This window comes from Mercenaria mercenaria, chromosome 13 (genome assembly GCF_021730395.1).
Source record: "Mercenaria mercenaria strain notata chromosome 13, MADL_Memer_1, whole genome shotgun sequence".
Classification (NCBI taxonomy): domain Eukaryota; kingdom Metazoa; phylum Mollusca; class Bivalvia; order Venerida; family Veneridae; genus Mercenaria; species Mercenaria mercenaria.
Genome location: NC_069373.1, coordinates 41,692,743 through 41,713,088, shown reverse-complemented (window position 1 = coordinate 41,713,088; position 20,346 = coordinate 41,692,743). Strand labels below are relative to the sequence as shown.

Genomic DNA, 20,346 nt, shown 5'->3' with positions numbered 1-20,346 from the left:
GTTTAAGTTTGCACAAATTTATACAACAATATTAAAGGTATCCAGTGCCAATCTTTTATACTAATTTTTTTTCGTGTTCAGATATTTAAATCAAATGTAGAAAATATTCATCAAAAGTATTTAACTTGAATAAATATATAAATTGTGTATTAAGAGCTTCTGTCTTAATTAGATGTCTTTCAGTAACAGTCTTTTGTTTAAAAAAAGCTGTAACAAAAATGCTTCGAATAAATTTATTGAACAACACAGGCGTAAAAGCAAGGAATAGCTTTTGTTACAAAAATAATCAGAAAAGCTTTGAATAATTGGTTAATTGCAAGAGCAGTTTGTGTTACAAAAACTGGCACAAACGCTTTGAACATTTTTTTTTACAAGAACAGGCACGATTGCATGTAAATCACAAGAACCAAAGCCTGTGCAACAGAAATAGATATAATGCGTACAAATACATACAAAACTACATTAATTGGTTAAAAAAGACACATATATGCATTGAAAATGCAGCAATCTTTGTTTCCTAAAATGACAGAAATGAGGAGAATGGCAGCAAGATACTAATAGTAAAGTAAATTTGCTTAGGGGAATATCAGTTGCCTGTTACAACGCATGTTACAAAATAAACAGTTCTAAATGCATTGAAGAGTATTTGATATAAAACAGACACAGCTAAGTAGTGACAGTAATAACACTTTTTTTTTTATAAAAATGACAACAAATACATCAATTGAACAACTTTTGTTACAACAGATAAATACAAAGGCATTGAATAATTTTTGTTTGAAAGATAAGCAAAAATATAAACGGTAAATCGAAAAAGCGACAACCTATGTTACAAAAATGACGCAAATACATAGAATTACCGATAGATAAATTGTAATGGCAACAACATCGATAAAATAAAGAAATAAAGAAATAGAAACAAATGCATTCAATATAAGAGCAACAGCCTTTGTTTAATACAGAAAATATATAAATATGTTACAAAAAGCATGTGCAAACACCTTTGTTCATAAATGCACTGAAAAATAGCAGGTATATAATTAGAACAACAATATTTGGAAAAGACATTGTATAAAAGTAAAATCATGAGAGCAATTTTTGTTACAAAATAATAAGCAAATAATGTTTTATTATTCTACATTGAATTACAGCGAACGTCTTTGTTACAAAACAGACACAGATGCATTGAACAATCTTTCCTAAAAATGCACGTTATTACCTTTCTTTCAACACATTATAAACGTCTACAACCATTTGTTACAAAATGTATAAAGTTAGATCGTATTACAAGTTTTAATCAAATGGATGTATTTTAGAACAAAGTTGCTAAACTGTATGTTTATATAATATTGCAGACATGATGCAGTTAGTACAGGACCTTATGCGCTCGCTGGAGTTTGTTTTGCTAGCATTTCCTGTCGTCTGCTATTCTTCAACATATCTGAAAGGACAAGACGAATTTAGTAGTGAAAATGGACCAGTGAAGACCCTTGCGGTGTCTTCAGTAGGAAATACCTTTGTTGCTACAAGAGACAGCATTTTCCAGTTCCAAAATAATAGTATTTCATTGGACGATTTAAAATCTGAAATTGACATAACCGGAGAAATTTCAATTTTCAAGCTTTTCAAATACATGAGCGAAGAGGTACTTATTGCAGTGCCATTTATACGTCATGTTCACAACAATACACTTCAACATTTCAAGTTCTGACCATTCAAACATCGTGAGACTTTGGCGGGATCATTTTTTTAAAGGAAAGCAATACAGCGCAAGTTGCTTTTGTAACCTTGCAAAGAGTCTGACGAATATTGTTCTTTAATATCAGCTATCACGGAAGCGGTAAGTCGGAAAATTCGAGCGATTCATTGTACAAGCACAAGTGAATTACATAATTCCATAGAAGAGGAATGGCCATCATTAAATCAGAATCTAAAACGAATCAAAAAATTGCATTCATATATGCAATTTTTATACAAGAAACGGTTTGTTACTTTCCTGAGAACTCTTGATCTTATGCCGAAAAGTTAGCATACAATTAGTCAAAATTTTGAAAAAAGATCATACCTACTTCGGTAAATTGAGAGCAATGCAAAATAATGCAATGAATTACACAACCTAATAGGGCGGCATTGCATGTCCAGACCAAACGGAAAGGATTTCCTCTGTTCCTTAAGCCATCTTCATTAGAGCGAGTCGCAACCGACAATATCCTCCATGGTCTTCATCTGTAAGATATGTTTTTCATGACGCGGCTCAAATGAATTACTTGATCTAACAACGTGGTGTTTTGACGAAGAAAGCAGTCCGAGTGGCATCTCCCTGGAAAATGCATGTCGCCTATAAAGAGTTAAAAATCTTTCCCTTTTAGACACAAAACCATTTAAAATTTTTTACTTAGCTATAATGTTTTGTACAATGAGAACATTAGACAAAAGTTGCTACTTTTTTTCTAATAGTTTCAGAAAATATAAACATTTATAGCGCTTGTTGAAAGGTTTGTATTTCTCTTGTTTTAACAGTGTTAAAAATGTCCTGAATTTAGTAAAAATGGACATTAAACTGTGTCTTCGTAAATACTTTTGTAAGAACAGCATTTTCCTTAAATATTATTTTTAATTAGTTTAAAATCTGAAATACATAACAGTAAAGTTCATTTCAATTAAAACTGACGAAGATATTATTGATGCATTTCGTCTTCAGCACAGCAATTACACGTACTTTAATTAGAGTGTCTAATTCGTGTGACTTTAGCGGATGTTTTTACTGAGAGCATGGCCAGTTGTCTTGACTCTCAAATTGAGATTCGTACTTTTCAAAAATGACGAAGAATGGACATTTCAGGACTATTGAACATGTCAAAGGTTATTCGGGCTAAATTACATCAAGGTAGGTTATTACGACAAGAACAACGCGCATTGTATTTTGATGTTCGTTAAAAAACGAGTTCGGTCTCTTCTGAGAACCTACTTCGAGAAGAGGTCACATCAATTAGTAGTTGTCACTACGAAAACATCTACTCCGGTCATATCTTGGGACGACCTGAATTTTGGATACAGCATAATTAGCGCACCAATTGTCCAATTCCCAAATTTTCCATTAAACGAAATATGTAATTTAAACTTTTATTCAAGCACGTCCTACAAAATGCATAGAAACGATGTGAGTTTCTTTCGAGATTTATCTCCAGAAAAATTCTTACATACAGATATCAACAGGTAATTCTTCTTAAAACACCATTTAATTACTTATACTTAATCTATATTTGTTTTTATCAATCACTCTTTGAAATAACTACGGTTTTTTCGATCATAGTCTCAAGGTCATGACAAATCAGAAACATTACTTTAGCGTGTGAGGTATTATTTGTTTTAATTGTAAGAACCAAAAGTTACGTATATTATACTTTTTGATCCTTTTCCTTGAATAGTAAGTAAATTTGCTATGCGCAAACTAACGTAAGTACGTTTAAGTTACTAATATTTCATTCATGTTGTCATCACAAGGCTATGTTTACAGATTAAGCTGACCATAATGTTCTTCTAGGCTTTGCATGATTGTCTTTTAATGAATTCTGTTTTTAGCATCATAATTACGTATCGTTTGAAGATGACAGAAAGTCTTGTTAGTCTACTTATGTTTAATATTTAAAACTTCAAAAATCTGTGCTAGAAGTGACACCGCACGTATGTTTTTGCAGTTCGATTACACAACGAGCGTAGCATCTTTCTAACCAATCAAAAATTCACATCATTTAGTTATACAAAACACGTGAACAGGAATCTGAATTTGAAAGTAATGAAAAAAAGCATTTTACAAACTTGAAGCTCACACTTTCCAAATTCACAGATATATTGAAGCTTAAACCACACTACTGTATCGACTTTGACAGTACCCTTTTATCCAATACATGCTCAATCAAGTGTAGAACATGTTGTCCTAGTTTCTTCCAGTAACTTTACCAGTTCAGACAAGATATTATAGTATGCTTAAAACCAAAAAACAGAATCTTCATTTTACTTTTTTCACTACCCTTTAATTTGCAGTTTTTCGATAATGCAAAGTCATTGAAAAAAACTGACTTATAAATAGGACATTTGTTTAATGTGACTCATAAGGTAGTTACGCACGTTTAAACCGAAGTGATGCTACGTCATTTAATCCGAAACGTGAATAAATTCGCTGGATTCTAGGCTACGTTAGAAATCAAATTCAATTTTTGTAATAATGAGTCTGTGTTAAATTTGCTGATAAAAGGTTCCCTGTGTTGCAATATTTTCTTAAGTCAAATTGATTAGCGATATTAAAAATCATATGACACGTAAAAAAGTCAGAAATATATGTTTAAATTAAACTTAAAATCCGTCCCAAGTTGCACTCGGTAAAATATTCTCAGATTTAACACACGAGACCTCATATTTATATCACCAAAATATTTCATGTATTCATTTACAATTGGAAGCATAAATCTAACAGTAGAAAAATAATAGAATGCTTTGAAATTGACCCATAGCATCCAATATGAATATTGCTGAGCAAATTTTCAAAACCACCTAGTAACAATAATCGAGCTGACAGTACCCCTTTTTATGCAATACCTTAGTAATTGGTTGAAATGTTGGATAATTTCTACTTGTAAGAACTTCTTTGTTAAACGTGAGAATGCTTTACTGAAAGCTATGAAGAGATTTATATTCAAACCTTTCTAAATATTCTATTTTAATTTCATAAACATAATTTAATACACCCCAAACCACAACAAAACAAATCCCATGTTACGCACACAAGAAAATGTTAAAGATAGTGAAACAGCTAACAAATGACTACAATCATAATTTCAGGTGACTTCTCGACTGTATATGACAAGGACTTGGGATTGTGAAGTGCATACTACTTGCTATGGATGTCTGAGCGACTTAGTCTCCTGCATCTGGCAGCAAAAGCCGAATGATGGTGTACAACCTCCTAATGGAAGGTGTATTTCGAATGAATCACGTGTAGAAAAAACAGCTGTTGTCTTCAATTCATCCTGTCCACCACTGGTAAGTTATGTCAAAATTCAAGGTCTTTAACAGGGACATACAGGCGCAGTATTTACGCAGTAGAAAAAATAATTGACTGATACAGTTTCAAATTTTAACTTTTCTTAAAGGATTTGGTCACACACATTTTTCACATTGTAGGAATAATTTCACATTGTATGACCCATTTTTTTTTCTAAATGAATACCATTTTGTGAAGAATGTAATATGTATGTTTTTTTATTTTATTTTTTTTTTGGGAAAATGATTCCAACGCTACTTTTAATTATTCAATTATTTTAATTAAGAGGTATGTACTATTTCAGTGCGTGCGTTTATACCGTTATATAAACCATATTGGTCTTCTTGCAAAACCATGAAAACTAATTACTAAACATTCAGGATATCGACTTTTAACTATATAAATAGGAACAGACGAAATATTACCCGCCCAGGATGAGTCCAAATCAAATAATTCAGTTCCTATAAATATTGTAAATCATAAGTCCGTGCCGATTCAATTTTAATGTCCACTTCAAAAATTATTGCTAAATCATTAATGTCCTTTTTGAGTCACTTTGCGAAATAGTTGAATAATTTTCCTGGAATGAATGCCATGTTTGTTCATGATTTTTTTTGTGAATGACGTCAGATTGCGCGTGCAGTCTCGCGAAAAGGCCTGTCCTTGAATATTTTTACACCAATAAACAGAAAATAAACAATTTCTCCTTTCCATACAACATGTTTAGTGAAAGTATATATTTTGAAATGACTGATTTGAAGGCGACAGCGTAAACGACATCTGCGCGCCGATTGTTTTCATTGAAATATAATAACGGTCTCATATTGTTCTGCTCAAGGTTCATGACGTTCACCCGAATAAAGGACCAATTAGTGGTGGAACTGTGTTGAAGTTGACTGGCTTGATGGACAATCCAGCTCGATATGGAAAAAACAGCCAGAATAATCGGGTACCAGTCAGTGTCTTTATTAATGGTGTGAGATGCAGTGTCAGTGACGTTACACAGTTTCCTGAAAGGTAGTTTAAAAATCTAGAAAATTAACTGGAAATAACAGAATGATTTTGTTACGGATTAAATAGTTGAATCTAATTGCTCTTGAAAAAGTTCAACACCAATAGAAATTGTGGTAATTTGATTACACAATGTCTTTGATCTAAGTTGACTTCAACAAGTACAAACTACTCTAAAATGTACCTGCCCCCACAATTGGGGATTTAAGTTTACCCTATTTTACATAAAATATGGAAAATCAAACATGACTTTCGTCTCAAAATTATATTTAAAAAATATTAAAAGACATCGATAAAACACAAACTAAGTACAGGTTTGGAAAATCACCCTTTTAAACAGTCCTTCGCATAAAGACAGCGGGAGTTGAATTGTACGTCTTACATTCTTGTTTCTTGTTTCTCTAAATTCAGACGAAATACCGAGTTTGTGGGTTTACGTATACCTAGGATTGTTTGTTTGTTTGTAAGCTTATGTACAGTCGCCATGGTAACCCGTATAGGCGACTGCTCAAGAGCAGTGTTAGTAAATCTAGTGAGAGTACAATAGAGGCTCCAAACTGGGTCTTTTAGCGTGCCAATTGTAAAGCACCTAGACATGGGGCTTTTTTTATCAATGCTGGTAAATATAGTTGCAGGAGCTGGGGCTCCCATTCACGACCTCTGGTAGCCAGACAGACCACTGTGTCCGCTTGATTATACCTTAGATTTACCGTAGGGAATTATTTTATTTATATATGAGGTGTTTTACCACTAATTCAGTACCACCAGTGTAAACAAACTTGGCTTCTAACGCCTTTTCGATATTTTGACAATATCTTTCGTATTACCAAAAACGCATTTATGGCACTCACATGCTTAAGAAAAAATATATCATTAATACCAATGTCCATATCATGTTATGTTACCATTTTGTTTATTTTATGAATCCAGTTTTAATTATGTAAATGTCAAGAATACACAAAAATAAACACAAACGTTTTTATATAGATTTGCCAGTTCTGTAGGTCCTTTTCTCCACACTAAGTACACGCTCATTCTTTAATAGTTACGTACTATTCGGCAACGGCTTATGTTTAAATATAGACTGATAAGACCCTTTAACTATAGACAATTTTTTACTATATAATACAGACTGGAATGTATAACACCCGTGGCACAAACAGCAGGAGCCTTCCGTATTTCATTAGAAATGCACAATAACGTCACAAATACTTCCATTCGGGACAGATTTCAAACAATAGTGTCCAAAGGTCGGGCCGACTACCAGCCAGAGTTTGTTTACTTGGTAAGCTTGTTTGAATGTACTAGTATTCATTACCTTAAATTATATGCGTGTTTTGTTAAGATTACAGAATGGGGAGTTTACTTACTTATTTATTTATTTATCTTTTTTTAATTTTTTGTTTGAGGTGGACCAGTAAACAGTGTACTTATGAAGTCTTCAAGACTCATGGCGACTGTTTACTATTATGTCATGTTCTTATTAACAAGGTTGAGTGCTATATATCATAGTATGAAACATTGCCGGGGTCCCCGTAGTAAAATGCTACAGAAAATAATATCAACAAAACCATTGTTATAAATATTGATATAATATAATATAACTGTCTATCATAAGAGAAGTGATAGAAGTGTTACAGTTTCGACCCGCTTTGTGCTCTGTCATCCTTTGTTTATATAAAGTATGGAAAATACAATAAGCAAGTTAAAATTATTATTATTATTATTATTATTATTATTATTATACCAGATTTATATAGCGCCCTTTTCATGATAAACACGTTCAAAGGCGCTTTACATATAGCAAACGCAGCCACACAGGGCGCGAAATTCATCTTCTGCTAGTACAGACACAGAGCGATCTGACCAGAGGGACAGAGTGAGATAAAGCCACCGGAACAGAAAGAGAGGAATCCTTCGTAGATACAGGCCTGTCCGGCTAACTTAGCCTAGCTCTTTGCGAATAGACAGTCTGGTTCTTTAACGTGTCCGGTGTATAGCACCGATATACTCGAAGCCGTCTTTCCTGGGAAGAACATGCCTCTAGTTAGGTGGGAGACACTGAAGAGCATCTCAGAAATTTCCAGTACCTAGACCGGGATTCGAACCCCGGACCTCTGGATTGACAGTCAGGCGTGTTACCACTAGCCCACCGGCCCACCATATGTATGCAGAATAAGATTATTTAAGAGTCAAGCACTTGGTTCATTGCTATACGTATGCTTACCATAAAGTTGAACACATCTAACATTTACAAACAACGATATCCTTGTACTTTCATACCAGTGCAGTTTTGTCATATGGAAATTTTAGTGCATGTGAGAAGCAGACTAACACGAACCCCAACAATAAATCCTCATAATTTTGCTATCTGAACGTCATGTTTGCGTGTTGTGGTTTTGTTTTGTACTGTAGTCCCCAAGAGTTGGCGTCACGTAGTGACGATGACATGATACATGGAGACATGTTTCTTCGTATAAGACTCTCATTGGACAGTATCACGACATTCACAAATGCCGAAAGCAAGCTACAAACCATCTTATATAAAACAATGTGTTAGCATTTTACTCAAAATGTTTTGAATAAATTTTATTTTCGCGATAAATTTCTTCGAAATAACAACAAATGTGCATTTTTGGGACTTACATGTTTTATATTATTATTTCACACAGGATCCTGTGCTGTTTGATCGCGGGGTTGTCCATGGGAGCGTAAAAATGTCTGGGAATATACAACTGACTATCCGCGGGAAAAATCTTGACATTGGCAGTAAGAGACGCGTGCTTATTGGTAGACATGATTGTCTTATTACTGAATTTGACAGGTTAGCTTAAGATTTATTTAAAATTCAAAATGTTCTTCAAGTAAGTAAACTTTGTTTTTAAGAACATATGCGTGAAGCATGTTAATTCTCGAATAATATTGGTGTTCGTAGAAATATTACCTTTCTAAAGCCAAAATTACTTTGGTTAAGATTATCACTATTTATTAAAATACAGACGCGCTTCGATGTTTGTGTACATGCATTTATTGCGTAAGTCTTGTCTTTGCCATCTTTTAGATCAATTTAGACTCGCTGTACATTGAGAAAATAAATATCTTGTGCCAAAAAAGATGAAATTATAGCTTTAAATGTTGATGACTGAATTGTGTAAAGTAAAGGTATTCCTTAAAATTAAAATATGAAAGAAAACCTAATGTCATCCTTTGTCATCGATGACTTGGTCCATATCACCAACAATAAACCCACTTCCAATAATAGTGTCACTTAAAATTTTAACAAGTTCTGCGTATTTCATGATCAAATATGACACTTTCTCCCAAAACAATTAGTTTTCCAAATGTTTGATAAACACTTTCGACAAATACAATTACGATGTATCACTTCTTTGTTTTTTATATATTAAAGCATCATAGCAGGAAAACCTATGATACTGGCTTATCTAACTTTTTACTTAAAAGCTAAACTCTCAAAAATGTTCATTTCCACCAAGTTTAGCGTTTGATTTATATAGACACCACTGATAAATAAAACGCACATTTGTACATATTATTTTTTTTTAAAAAAAATATTGGTATTGGTAGCAATTTGCCCACTGTAAAAGAAAAATCAAGCATGTTTCTCAAAACATAATGTGATATTTCTCATTCATAGAATACTAATTCGAGTAAAATACGTATTATTCTTTGTAATTTCGGTCAGAAGAATCTTTAATAAAAAACAAAGAGAAATACCAAAGTTAGATAATTAAGTAATCTTTGCAATTCATCTGTTTTAAGAATCGAGGACAATAAGATAACATGTCGTTCTCCGGAACTGAATGATACCAGAAATTACACGATAGTTTATGAGGTTGACAAAACTCGAGTGGTTGGTCCAGTGGTAATCTACACGCCTGAACCTGTAGTCCACGACATACAACCTAGATCATCTATAGTAAGGTTGGTCTAATTTCAGATATTATGATTTATGAGTGTATTGCACGTTCTATTAATGAGAATTGATTATTTCGTTCTGCCATGATTTTATAGGATACGCTTTCCTCTTTGACCTATGCCTGAAGAGACAGGCGAATACTCCTTGATAGGCAGATGGAAGTGTTTACTTTCAGTACTTGACTTCAAGCCTGTTTCGCCTTTCTAGCATTAAATGGTGTTTCTCTTATGGTTCTGCTTCAACAAAGACACTTAGTACTTGCGTTAATGGTTCTTTGGGTTATTTTTCTAATTTTAGATGATCATTTTTGTCTTTGCTTTTCGTGCCTTTTGTTACCATTGCCGTTTAAGGAATAACTTTTTTTACACTGTATTGTTACATAAAGAACACGGTGGGTAAGGAAGTGAGTAAGGTAGTGTTTTGCCCGTTCAAAAGCGATACCCTACTGTTTCCTTAATTTGTTCATCATATTCTTTTACTGATATGTGCATGTCAACCACTTTCGCTTGCAATTCCTACTGGATTCTTGACGTTGTTCTTTTTTGTTGATCAAGTACACAAGTGTCCGAGAGGTTTGTACATCTTAATTCTCAGTCCGCGTTCCCATCTCCAACCATTATAGCTGACCATGTCCAAAAAGATAAATTATATTAATTATACAAAGTTTCATCCCTGAACCATTTCAGTCGAAAAACATGAGATACAGCACATTGACTCTAGACTTTCTCCTATAGAACAGACAGATGTATTTGCTTCTTGAAACATATTAAAACATGTTAGGTCTAGACTTTCTCCTATAGAACAGACAATTGCATTTGCTTCTTGAAACATATTAAAACATGTTAGGTCTAGACTTTCTCCTATAGAACAGACAATTGTATTTGCTTCTTGAAACATATTAAAACATGTTAGGTCTAGACTTTCTCCTATAGAACAGACAATTGCATTTGCTTCTTGAAACATATTATAACATGTTAGGTCTAGACTTTCTCCTATAGAACAGACAATTGTATTTGCTTCTTGAAACATATTAAAACATGTTAGGTCTAGACTTTCTCCCATAGAACAGACAATTGCATTTGCTTCTTGAAACATATTAAAACATGTTAGGTCCATCTTCACTAAATTGCTTTATCATAAGCTTATCATGACTGGAGTATAGAAAATACTCATTAAATGTATCAATTTTGATTAAACATATATACTTCATGTCAATGCAGAGCTAAAACAATAATTTTAATTAATATTAATAAAATTAATATTATGTTAACTAGTAACAACCATTATATTATATGTAATCATGCTGCGTTTACTTGTGCATGTGTCTTACGTACAGTACGTTAATATACTGTACACATAAGGGTGTTCGCATGGATACTACTAGTATTAACAGTATTATTCAAATTGTACAGAAGTGTTTTCATAGATATTATTTAGTGTAATTATATACTTATTTATCTAAATGTCATTACAACCGACTGTACATTCTGTAAAATTGTTATTCAATATTTATGTAGCGGAGGATTGACACTGACCATATCGGGGGAAAATCTAGAAGGATTTAGACAAACTTGTCAGCTGAATTTGGAAGACAACAACAGCACTGCAATGGTAAATCCAAAAGTCATTTTTCTTTAATAATGTTCGATTAATGGAAAACATAGAATCTTCTTAATCAGTTTTGGATGAAAAACTTTACTAAATACATCTTTTATAATAATTACACCTCATTTGTTCTTAAACTGTGTTTGTTAATAACCCGTCAATTCTGTTTCAAAGTTTTGTGGATAATTCTTTCACCACCTTTACAGAATGTTAGTTTCTGTGAGATTGCTTACGAAGCAACTGATGCCGTTTTATTGTGTAAAACAACAGCGTTTGACAGTTTGAATAGCCTCCCATTTTGGACAGTTCCCACCTTGTTTAATGTTTATGGAAAGCTGCGAACGATCGACCGGCTCCCGGTTCTTATTGTAGAAGATCCTGTCATGGATCGCGACGACAAAATCATCCCGATCTCAGTAAATACAAATGAGACGGAAATTTACTTTAAGGTATGCGTCATAATCTATATGTTCAATCAAATGATGAATTTAGAAGTGAATATCTAATATATGTACTAGCAATCTATTCATATTTACAATGAAAACCTAATCTGTTACAATTTACAGCGAATATCTCATCTATAATAATTTACAATGAATATCTAACCTACCTATTAATATTTACAATGAGTATCTAATCAATTGCAATTTATAGGGAATGTCTCATCTATAATAATTTACAGTGAATATTAATCTATGATAATCTATAATAATTTGCTATGAATATCTCGTAGATAATAATTTACAATGAATATCTAATCTATGATAATTTATAAAGTATATCTAATCCATAATAATTAACAATGAATATCACAATAGTTTGTGTCTCAAGTCAGTACAAACCATTGAGATATGCGTTAAATTAAATGAATATGTGTTTGTTATTACATGTATAGCGAGCATCGATGTGTCCACTATAAAGTAAATTCTATTTTTATCTTTAAAGGGGTCAATGTTGGCAAATATTAGCAAACATGACGTCAGAATATCAATTGGCATAACTGGGTGCGTTGTTAATGAAGTACAGGAAGATGGCATACTGTGTGAAGTGTTTGATCTTCTTGTGTCTGCCACAGATGGGCTAAAGGAAAGAGTCAAGGTAGTCCTGTACGAAATTTTATAGCTGTAACAGACCTGTATTTTTTTGTTCAAAATTACAGTCGTGATTATTTCAAATTGACAACTGTAGATTTTATATAACAACATTAATTTTACAGCTGTAAATTTCAATTTACAGCTGTAAAACGACTATAGAACAGTTCGAATTATGCAAATGAAATACACGTGTAAAAATCTTACAGCTGAGAAAGAGTAGTAAGTAATACTACAAAAATGGCAAATAAAATGATCTTGTAAGTCAAGAAACAATATGAAATATGTTTACAGTATAGCATTGCAAAATTCAAGAGTATGATATTAGAGTGTTTATTTTTAGCAAGATAATCTGTTGCAGGAGACTTAAATTAACATGTCTATCAAATGTGATGATATGTCTAAACTACTACAATTTAAACATATAAACAAACATCCATTAAAATTAAATCGTTCTTTTTACTTCACAAAATTTAAATTGAACACTTTTATGTTTTTCTTCGACCTTTACAAATTTTTAATTGTGCAAATACAGGATATGATTTTATACTAGATTCAACACTTGTATACTTATTTAAAATAATATTTTTCTGTTTATATAAAATAAATACACTACGTGTATACTAAACCTTGGTGAACATATATACAACTGAAACAGTTTTAAAATGATTTCATCGAATGAATATACTCTTTTATATCAATTTATAATCAAACAGTGTGAAATAGGGTATCGGTCCTACGACTTAGGCACAGTTGCATTCAAGACCAAGCAACAGCCACATCCAATAGCCAGTCGCCCTCCTATTGAAGCTGAGAGCAACTATGATAGCGTAGTCGTCGTCGGCGCCGTCATGTTCTGTGCGCTTGTCATCGCCGTCGTCGGCATTGGAATAAAGAAAATTAGAAATAAAAGGCACCGATCTCTAGATGAGCCGTACAACGTGCATTACCGTCGGGACAGCAATGTTCTCACACTGGACGGCCTGTCAGAGAGCCATACCTCTGATGTTATTCAGAATAGACAAAATGGTAAACATTCTTTCTAAAATTTTGACCCTTCTTTAACACTATTAATAATTAAGAGTAAATAAGTGAGCGAACAACCAAGTGAGTTAGTTAGTAGATAGATTGATCAAAAGAAACTAAGTGGACTCGTGGATCACTGAATGAATAAGTAAACAGATAGTATTGAAAGAAAAATGACTGAATCTTGCGTTGATTGAATTAAAGAAACCCCGACTACATTTATCTTTATAAAACAATGGCATTGCGTCTGTTTATTAGTTACAGTGTGTTCTTCATTAGTTTGAACTATCTGTTTGTTTGAAATTATGTCTTTCCTTTCTTTCCTAAAAAAGTATGTCAACGATTTTTACGTTTAAATTTCATTTCAGATTACCAAGAGCACAGGAATCTGAGAGGAGTAGCACAGGATAATACGTTTGTTAAAGAATCTGAACCACTCCTTCCAGTAATTGACGAAGACACCCGAGCTATGTTTGCACAGAAGAATCTTATTATTTCAAATGAATGCCTTGTTCTGGGAGAAATAATAGGACAAGGTTAAACTTTTTCTCTTTTTCAAAAGTACTTTGATGTCTTGAAATAACAAAAATGCATGGAATGAAGTTGAAATTTCTTCCTGTATGTTTCGCCGTAATCAGACGATCGCATACATACGTCTTATTCATTTTTTTGCATGCGTTGATTTCTGCAGGACAAAAAGGATTAATTGAAAATACATAACTTGCAAGAAAGAATATTGCTTAATCTTGTTCTCTTCTGCTCGCCCTTTTATCGTCGACGTTTCTTTCAAAATACATTTCATTCTTGAATTGTTTTTAAAATTTTAATATAACCACATGCTTCAAAGCCATTTTTGACAATGTGACATCATGAAAACATATGTCAAAGACATGTGCATCATCTGAAATAGTTATATTAATAGTATAGAAATAGCACGATTCTACTTACGAACAGGACGAGAGGGGAGTTCAGTTAATCTATTTATTAGTATTGGTTGATAATCTTCCAAACATGATAGGTTTTTCAAACGTGCCGCGTCTTTGTTTCAATTATTTCATGACTTTGAGTCTTTTCTATTGTCCGACTCTGTATTGTCTCCAGTTTAAAGCTGCATATATTTTGTCACTTTATAGGTAGCATGAAACTGACTGATTTCCAGGTATACCAAAAGGCGAAGTCTTTTAAACAATTTTATTTCAAACTTCTGCTCCTCTTATATTAAACCTGTATTCGAAACTTGTTTTCACAAACTGCCTTCTGTTTGCTTTTAAAAATTTATGCATGAATATAGAAACAGATCACAGTTCAGAATCAACTGAAAGCGGCATGTTCTATCTTTTCTTGTTCTTATTTTCAGACAAAAATGACAAACTAGACCCAATGCTAAAGGTATGGATAATTTTTTGCCACTCATAAAACGATTTCTGTCAAGAATTTGCGAATAAGTATTTCTAGCATGCAATATCTTTAGTATGATTTTCACAAACATGTTTATTGGCAGTCCATAATTTTGCAGCAGACTTACGTTTTTACAAGACGTTGCCGTTTGAATCCTGTCTGTTACATTTCAGGGCACTTCGGCTGCGTGTATAAAGGATATCTGACTCTTCCAAATGAGAAGGCGGAGAAAATTGTTGCTTGTAAAACGCTCCATCGTAAGTATTTGTCTAATCGCATTATCTTCTCTAAGTTTTAACCTCTACGCTGCTATATTTCTAAAACGGACTACTCTATCATCCAATTTGGGCAGTACCATTTATTATTCGAAGGGACGTTCAGTAAAAATTTACTGACTGAACAGCAAACAGTGCAGACCATTATCAGCCTGCACGGATATGCAGGCTGATCTTGGCCTGCACTGGTCGCAATGGACAGAATCACTTGCCAGCAAAGGGCTAAAGGTTAGCAACCATCAAGTTGTAGCTTTTCCAAACAAATAATTATTCATTTTATGCATTGTCCAGAACTAATCTAAGAATTGTTTAAGAATACAAAAGTTCAAATGTTCTGTCATCTATTCAAACTCTTAACATTAAAATACGATATTCTGCTGATTTTTTGACGTTTCGAAAATAAAACATTAAATTTGACATACTTCATGCTTACACTGTAAAGAAGATACCTCGTGTTTACAGTTTTGAGAAAAATACTACGTTTTCAAGAATTTCTTTATTTTAAGTTTATAACAAATGTAAAATGAAACACGAATATTTTTCAGGAAACAATCCCAAAGACCTAGATGTGAACATGTTTTTGAAAGAAGCTTTGATAATGAAGGATTTTCATCATAACAATGTTATGGAGCTGATAGGGATCTGTCTTGGAGTTGACAAACTTCCGCTTGTCGTGCTGCCTTTCATGAGGAAGGGAGATGTACTGTCTTACATCAGGGACGTCAATAATGTGAGATATATTCATACTTTTGTAAAGGATGAAGATCTGTGAGGAACATTTAAACGTACAAGAACTATTTTTATAAACATGCCAGCTGAGAGGAAGAGGTTAAACTACCTTTCGTACTACATAAATGAAGATTTACTTTTACAAGGAGTATCAGTATGTCTGTAACTGAAGTCCACTTCATTAACTAATTAATTAATTAATTAATTAATTAATTAGTCTGTTAATCTACTCTCGTCTTAAGATGTCCATATTTTACGAAGCTTTATAAATAAAGATTGGCACTCATTATTACGCAATGGTGTAGAACCAAATTAAGTCCAGTAAAACTTGACAATGTCATAATTTAAAGACTTGTTCTGTTACTTGTTACTTAATGTAATAAATTGTTAAATTTAACAGACTGCTGATTTGCTTTATATTCGCAGCAACCTACAGTGAAGAAGCTGGTAGTGTTTGGAGTAGATATTGCAAATGGAATGCATTATCTCTCGCAACTGAAATTCATCCACCGCGACCTAGCTGCAAGAAATTGCATGTAAGTAAAACCATTATTAGCAATGCTTTCCCCTTATTTGCCATAACAAATTGTCGTAGCATCGTTTCTGGATTTATATAATATAGACGATGCCCTGTGTTTGTGCTGAACACGAATCTTGTCAAAATCTCGTTACATTCTCTGTTTAAAGTGAGTCTAAATAAAATAGTATATTGAACAAAATGTCAAATTTAGACCTTGTCATGAAATAGGCCATGTTGTGTAAAAGTGTGTAAAACATAATCTTAGTACACAAGAGATAGCTCCAGTATTATTTACTTGCATCAATGTTTGGCTGAAACGGAAAGGGTATGATTCACATTGATTAAGTCTTTGAACCCCTAGAATGCATCTAAGCAAAATAATAGCAGACTTGATATGACTGAGTCTGTTCTTAAAATGAAATGAGTGTGCACCTCCTGGTACCGCTTAAGCGGATTTTTATTAAATAGATACATTGGATGAACTTTATGGTTCATGATGAATGGAATACTAAAAATTATTTAAAGGTCTTTACAATGACCGCGAAAGTGCACTTTAAACTGTTGTATCTAGAGGTAGATCTAGTTCTGAAACAGAGATATGAAATGAGGCGCAACGAAGAAACATTAAATAACAATCAAACTACATATACAAAATGTTATAGGATCGACGATAACATGAGGGTAAAGGTAGCAGATTTTGGCTTGTCACGTGACGTATATGAGAAAGAATACTACAGTTCTTGTGATAAAAAGGCGCAACTGCCGGTTAAATGGATGAGTCCAGAAAGTCTGGAATTTGGGCTGTTCACACACAAGTCGGACGTGGTGAGTTATACAAACAATATTTCGGACGACTTTTGTCTTAATTCTGGTGGACGCTAAAACAACAATGTCTGGAACTGTAACATCTTGTGTATTCCTAACTACCGTTCATAACTTCAAAATATAAATATTCGCTTGGTGAAGTCGCAGATATAACGCCAACTTTATCATTTCACTTTTGAATAAAATATTAAAAATACTCTGCTTGTGATATGATAATGTAGCTGTTGCTAAACTATTGTTTCTTTCCTTTTTTTTGAACGACTTACTTTCGATGACAGTATGAAACTTGCCTGAAAGTAACAAATTCCTCGTGCTTAACAATGTTTTACAGTGGTCATTCGGTGTGGTTCTATGGGAGCTTCTGACCAGGGGTGTGAACCCTTACCCAACAGTAGATAACTGGGATATTCTGAGATACCTTAAAGAAGGCAGAAGACTGAACAAACCTGACTTTTGTCCTGATGAAATGTAAGTTAACTCAACATTAACATTAACTTATTTAACCATATCATTTGTCAGTTTTTGATATTTTGTTCATTAAATAATTTTTTTTTTTAATTTTTTCATCAGAGTTATATAGGTTTCAAATTAGCTGAATTTATTATCGTATTAAACAATATCACATATAAAAACCTCATCTGTACAGATTTATATTTGATAGTTTTCCTTGGTTTTAAGACCCATTTTGAATACTATCTTCAACAGGTAATGCTTACCCCTCAAAATCGTTCTAATTGTTTTAAAGGTATCGCATTATGCAACAATGTTGGAATTGGGATCCGGAAGAAAGGCCATTATTTGGAGATCTGACCATTAAAATCCCTGAGTTACTCAGGAAACTAGAGAGAGTATCTGAGAAACGAAAACAACTAGAAACAAGCTACTGAACACATACTCCTGCAGATAATAGTTTTCATATATGCATGAAAACCTCTATATATTGTACAAATATGGGAGCCCTTATTCCGGCAAAATTGTCATTTTTCTTTTCATTACATCATTGGGTCTTGAACATATTAATAATGTGGTTGAAACTTTAAAACATGACAACGGACATTTATTTAAATTCACAGAATATGTGAGTCTGTCCATTTGAATTTTAAATGTATAAGTTCAAAATCATTTCACAACATTCTACGTGCATTTTTGAAAAGGAAATATATTATTGTTTCAATATATTAGGAAACACACTTTTATATTAGAATTGTTTATTTTGTTGTTTGTTTTATTAGATTTGTAGATTTTATTGTTTCTTGATTTTGCCAACACAGGCTATGAATGTAAATATATATGTACATTTTATTTTGTGACGAAAGAATATCATATGACAGAACTATTTCTGAATATTACACAGAAGGAAAGTCTCCACAGCTTTTATGAATATTTTCTAAAATAGTGAAAAGTAGAAATTGAATAGAAAGTTTACCTACAAATCTGGAAGACATTTATTTCAAAACTTAAACTTAGTTCAATTTTAGTACAGTCATTCTGATTCCTTAATTCTGTTGTGTATTTTTCGGTGAAAATATATGAGTGAAATGTTTTGATATCCCTCCAAAACCATAAGTTTAAAAAAATGAGTGACAGCTGAATGTCACATAGACGTTATTTATGAACGTAGGCCTGATTTCTGTTGATATTGTTTTCTTTACATGAACTGTATATATAACTTAATATATACGAGGACCTCGTATGATATTAGGTATTTACTGTCAAGCTTGCACATTTTGAAAACAACAAAGTTTTTAGCTTAACTGAGCACGAAGTGCTCATAGTCATGTTTCAGAATCTATGGATGTTCGTCCTCCGTTCGTCCATCGTTCCCTTATACATGTATCTTTAAAGAACAAGCCCTAAACTACATTGCCAACTTCAACCAAACTTTAAAGGAGTGATCCTTTTATGCCCCCCATTCAGTTTCCTTTAAATCTAGGCCATCCGTGCAGAATTTCCTTAAAAGTCTTATCCTCAGAAATCGCTGGTCCGATTTCGAAATAATTTACAGCAGTGTATCTTAGGTGACATTTTATTATTTTCATTCTGTTTAAAAACATGGCCGCTAGGGCATGGGGCTTAATTGCACCATCTGGCTATATGGAAAGCTTTGAAAAGCTCCTCTGGAAGCACCGGGTCAAAATGATTTTACTGACTGAAATAGGTCTTGGGTGACCTTTTACAAAAGTACATACTATTTCAAACCTAATGCATAGTATTGTTTATGTCAAATAAACGTGTTAAATTTTATTTTTATGAACTTATATTGTAATTTTTCACACTTCCAAATATGAAATTTGGGTCTCGTATACGTTAAGTCCAAGTAATAGGACGTTTCGGGACTGCGTGAAAACTTAAGAGGGATGACAGATATAAAATATCACCATCTCATTAAGTCGAACGAGTATGCTAGTACTAGTATACCTTTATTCATGGTCCATGAGTTGAACCTTCTCATTGTTAAAAGATGTTTATTTCGTTTCTTTATTCCAGATCTATAGTGTCTACAAAGAACATGGCAAGAGTGTGTTTTTATTTTGGCATATCAAAGTTCTTGTGTATGACGTCATATACTTTTTCTCATCGCTTTAAAAACCAATATACTTGTATGCAACAATAAAAGAAAAATGAATAAATGTCATGTTCTCTTCACTCGAAAATAGTTTTAGATAGGCCTCTGTCGTTAGTATGAAATCTTTCTGACCTTATTTGTAAACCCTCTCTCATGATACCGTTCGCGCCATTCTAATAATAGAAAAGGGGATTTCCAGTTAAGTAATTAAATAGGTAAGTAAACGTGTTATTCTTAAGCTTATATTTTCTACCTATAGGTACAATAGTACTAAATTGTTTATTTGTTTTGGGTTTTACGCCGTTTTTCAACAGTATTTCAG

At 32.9% G+C, this 20,346-nt stretch overlaps 1 protein-coding gene across 1 annotated transcript; it reads left to right on the top strand.

Annotated features, from left to right (window-relative positions):
• The first annotated feature begins 4,842 nt into the window (after window positions 1-4,842).
• On the top strand, window positions 4,843-19,702 carry LOC123528620 (hepatocyte growth factor receptor-like). Its single transcript, XM_053521623.1, has 16 exons — window positions 4,843-5,040; window positions 5,880-6,058; window positions 7,184-7,337; window positions 8,725-8,876; window positions 9,833-9,994; window positions 11,507-11,600; window positions 11,801-12,043; window positions 12,540-12,692; window positions 13,402-13,714; window positions 14,080-14,247; window positions 15,283-15,366; window positions 15,930-16,114; window positions 16,540-16,649; window positions 17,296-17,458; window positions 17,790-17,926; window positions 18,204-19,702. The coding sequence occupies exons 1-16, from the start codon at window positions 4,858-4,860 to the stop codon at window positions 18,343-18,345; spliced, it is 2,622 nt and encodes an 873-aa protein (XP_053377598.1). The 5' UTR covers window positions 4,843-4,857; the 3' UTR covers window positions 18,346-19,702.
• Window positions 19,703-20,346: the final 644 nt, after the last annotated feature.

Bases quoted from the DNA above. Each gene is read 5' to 3' on its own strand.
- LOC123528620 (XM_053521623.1), top strand. From the start codon at position 4,858: ATGACAAGGACTTGGGATTGTGAAGTGCATACTACTTGCTATGGATGT. The intron at 12,044-12,539 runs GTATGCGTCATA...TTATCTTTAAAG, and splicing joins AGACGGAAATTTACTTTAAG to GGGTCAATGTTGGCAAATAT. The intron at 13,715-14,079 runs GTAAACATTCTT...ATTTCATTTCAG, and splicing joins TATTCAGAATAGACAAAATG to ATTACCAAGAGCACAGGAAT.